General features: G+C 48.6%; 1 protein-coding gene across 1 annotated transcript; it reads right to left on the bottom strand.

Moving 5' to 3' along the window:
• Positions 1-432: 432 nt before the first annotated feature.
• Positions 433-2,393, bottom strand: LOC123152872 (chaperone protein ClpB1-like). The gene is made up of 6 exons (XM_044572270.1): positions 1,979-2,393; positions 1,811-1,887; positions 1,323-1,660; positions 972-1,239; positions 685-882; positions 433-588 (listed from the first exon to the last, which is right to left on the bottom strand). The coding sequence occupies exons 1-6, from the start codon at positions 2,391-2,393 to the stop codon at positions 433-435; spliced, it is 1,452 nt and encodes a 483-aa protein (XP_044428205.1).
• Positions 2,394-2,761: the final 368 nt, after the last annotated feature.

Raw genomic sequence — 2,761 nt, 5'->3', positions numbered from 1 at the left:
TCTGCGAATGTCCACGTGCACACTAACCTAGATAGAAGACCATTACTCAGCATGTTTGGGCTTTTGTTTTAAGATCCGGGGAGCGTCGCGGACTCAGGGCTGAGGAGTGTGAGGCTGCTCGCGAGGGTAAAAGGCTTTGACGTAGTAGACGAAAATCATAGTCAGCTCAGCCGAAGCTTAGTTTTCATAAAAGATTTTAAGTCACTAGCAGTCACTCAGAGGTTTTCCTCGATCACGGAAGTAATAAACCCCATCAAGCAAGAGAAAACGGTAGTTACCGACAAACCCGTAAATTGTACATATCATTTTGCTACAGGTAATGAATAGCACTTAAAACAAAGGCTTGGTAAATCACTAAAAACACACATATTAATTCGGTCTGTTGCCTATGCAAACGGCAAGCTCTATCTGTCCTCAGTCTGCCACCTACTGCTACTTCAGTATTTGGTACTTCAGCCCCTTCTTGTCGTCCGTGGCATTGACGCTGATGACCGAGCCTTGACACGCTTCTCCATTGACCAGCATGTCCACAAGAACTCTCGTCACATTCTTCTTCATCCACCTCTTAATAGGCCTTGCGCCATACACCTGCAATACATAGTCCATGCATGCATCGTAAGCGGGACATACAAACGACTAAGCAAATTTGTATGATTTGGTTTGGTAAAAATAACATGTACTTACCGTATCGTGAGATTCTGACCAAATGACGTCCAAGGCGGCATCTGTTGCAAACAGAGAGATGCCTTTCTTAGCTGCCATAGCAACGACACTCTTCATCTGGATTTTCACGATCTCCCTCAGTTCGTCATGAGAAAGCGGCTCAAATATGACAGTCTCACTCAGTTTGTTGATAAATTCAGGCTTAAAGCGTTTCTCAACCTGTTTCATGAGAAGATCCCACTGGTAAATATGTTGGTCTGCAGGGTGCCCACTGGTACTTTACAAGGGACAGTTTGGGATACACATACCTGTTTCATGAGAAGATCCCGTGCAGTTGCTATGTTTTCTCCAGCCGTTCCAGCTGACAGGTTCTCTACTCCAAGATTAGAGCTCATGATTATGATAGTGTCCTTGAAATATACGTTCCGACCCTTTCCATCAATCAACGTGCCATCATCGAGGAGTTGAATGAGAACCTTGAAAATTGAGGGATGTGCCTTATCCACCTCGTCAAAAAGAACGACACTATATGGTTGGCTCCTGACTTTCTCGGTAAGTTGTCCATCTTCCTCGTAGCTTCAGAAAGTCAAATGGAAAAGTGAGGCACGAGAAGGAAGTTTGGGAAAGAAATACAAGTGCAAAGAGTGTACAAGTTAAACCTTCCAGGTCCTCCAACCAGACGCGACACAGATCCACTATCAGCATATTCTGACATGTCAAAGCGGACTAACATCTTCTCGTTGTCAAAAAGCTTCTCGGCGAGTGCTTTTGCGAGCTCTGTCTTTCCAACACCAATCGGGCCCAAAAAGAGGAACGAGCCAATTGGTTGGCCAGATTGGTCAAAGCCGACCCTAGAACGTAGAACTTCTTGCGCAACCAAATTAACTGCTTCATATTGTCCAACAACTCTCTCATGCAATTTGTCTACTATGTGGCTGAAATTCTCCTCCTCTCGGCCAAGTGTATTGATCGGACATTTAGTCCATCGGCCCACAACCTTCATATGAGAATAGAACATGACCCATCACAATGAAACATAATCATATGCATACAATTTGCAAAGAATGCTAATTTACCTGTGCAATATGACATGGACCAACGGTTATCTCCTCGACCGCATTTATAGTGCTAGTTTTCTTATTTTCACCTTTTTTGGTTGATGCAACTTCACAGCAGTGCATGCCTCGTCCATCAGGTCAATTGTTTTATCAGGAAACTGGCGGCCTAACAACAATAAAAATCCGCATTCTCTTCAATATGCACAAACCTATAGCAAAGTAAATCGAAATTGTTCCGAATCACATGACGAACATACCTTTAATATAACGGCCAGCGAGCTGGGCAGCAGCAACAAGAGCGTCGTCCTGGATTATCAGGCCATGGTGGTCTTGGTACCGCTGCTTCAGCCCCTGCAGGATGGCAACGGTCGCCTGCACGCTTGGCTCATCGACGTCAACCCTTTGGAACCGTCGCTCCAGTGCCGCATCCCTTTCTATGTATTTTCGGTACTCTTTCGATGTGGTAGCACCTATGCAACGGATGCGACCACGGGCCAACGCTGGCTTGAGGATGTTGGCAGCGTCCACAGTGCGGCCCTGGTCACCAGCACCAACAAGCATGTGCATCTCGTCTATGAAGAGGATCAGCTTTCCGGCCGTATCCTCCGCCTGCTTGATGGCATTCTTCAAGCGCTTCTCGAACATGCCGCGCCACTGGGTCCCCGCGACCATCGCCCCGACATCGAGCTCCACCACGCGGGCCCCGGCAAGCGCGTCGGGAACCGTCCCAGCAGCGATGCGCTGGGCCAGGCCTTCGACGATGGCCGTCTTGCCGACACCGGCCGGTCCGACGAGCGCTGCGCAGTTCTTAGTCCGGCGGCAGAGGATGCAGATGGTGCGGTCAATCTCGTTGTCGCGGCCGATGACAGGATCAGACGCGCCGGCGGCCAAGGTCTTGAGGGTGCCCGTCCTCGAGGACGAGGGCTTCATCTCTCTCTCGTACAGCTTCCATGCTGTCCAGGACAAACCAACAGTAGTAAGGGCAGACACGCCGATTGTGGCCAGCTCCACCATCCCTTTTATTACGGCCATGTTTGTCA

Source organism: Triticum aestivum, chromosome 7A (assembly GCF_018294505.1).
Source record: "Triticum aestivum cultivar Chinese Spring chromosome 7A, IWGSC CS RefSeq v2.1, whole genome shotgun sequence".
Taxonomy (NCBI): Eukaryota; Viridiplantae; Streptophyta; class Magnoliopsida; order Poales; family Poaceae; genus Triticum; species Triticum aestivum.
This window is presented reverse-complemented; position numbering and strand designations above follow the sequence as displayed.

Excerpts from the sequence above, each read along its gene's own strand:
- LOC123152872 (XM_044572270.1), bottom strand. The coding sequence starts at position 2,393 with ATGGTCGCGGGGACCCAGTGGCGCGGCATGTTCGAGAAGCGCTTGAAG. Across the intron at positions 1,888-1,978 it reads CGCTGGCCGTTATATTAAAG|GCCGCCAGTTTCCTGATAAA; the intron begins GTATGTTCGTCA and ends TATTGTTGTTAG. Across the intron at positions 1,661-1,810 it reads AGTTGCATCAACCAAAAAAG|GTTGTGGGCCGATGGACTAA; the intron begins GTGAAAATAAGA and ends TCTCATATGAAG.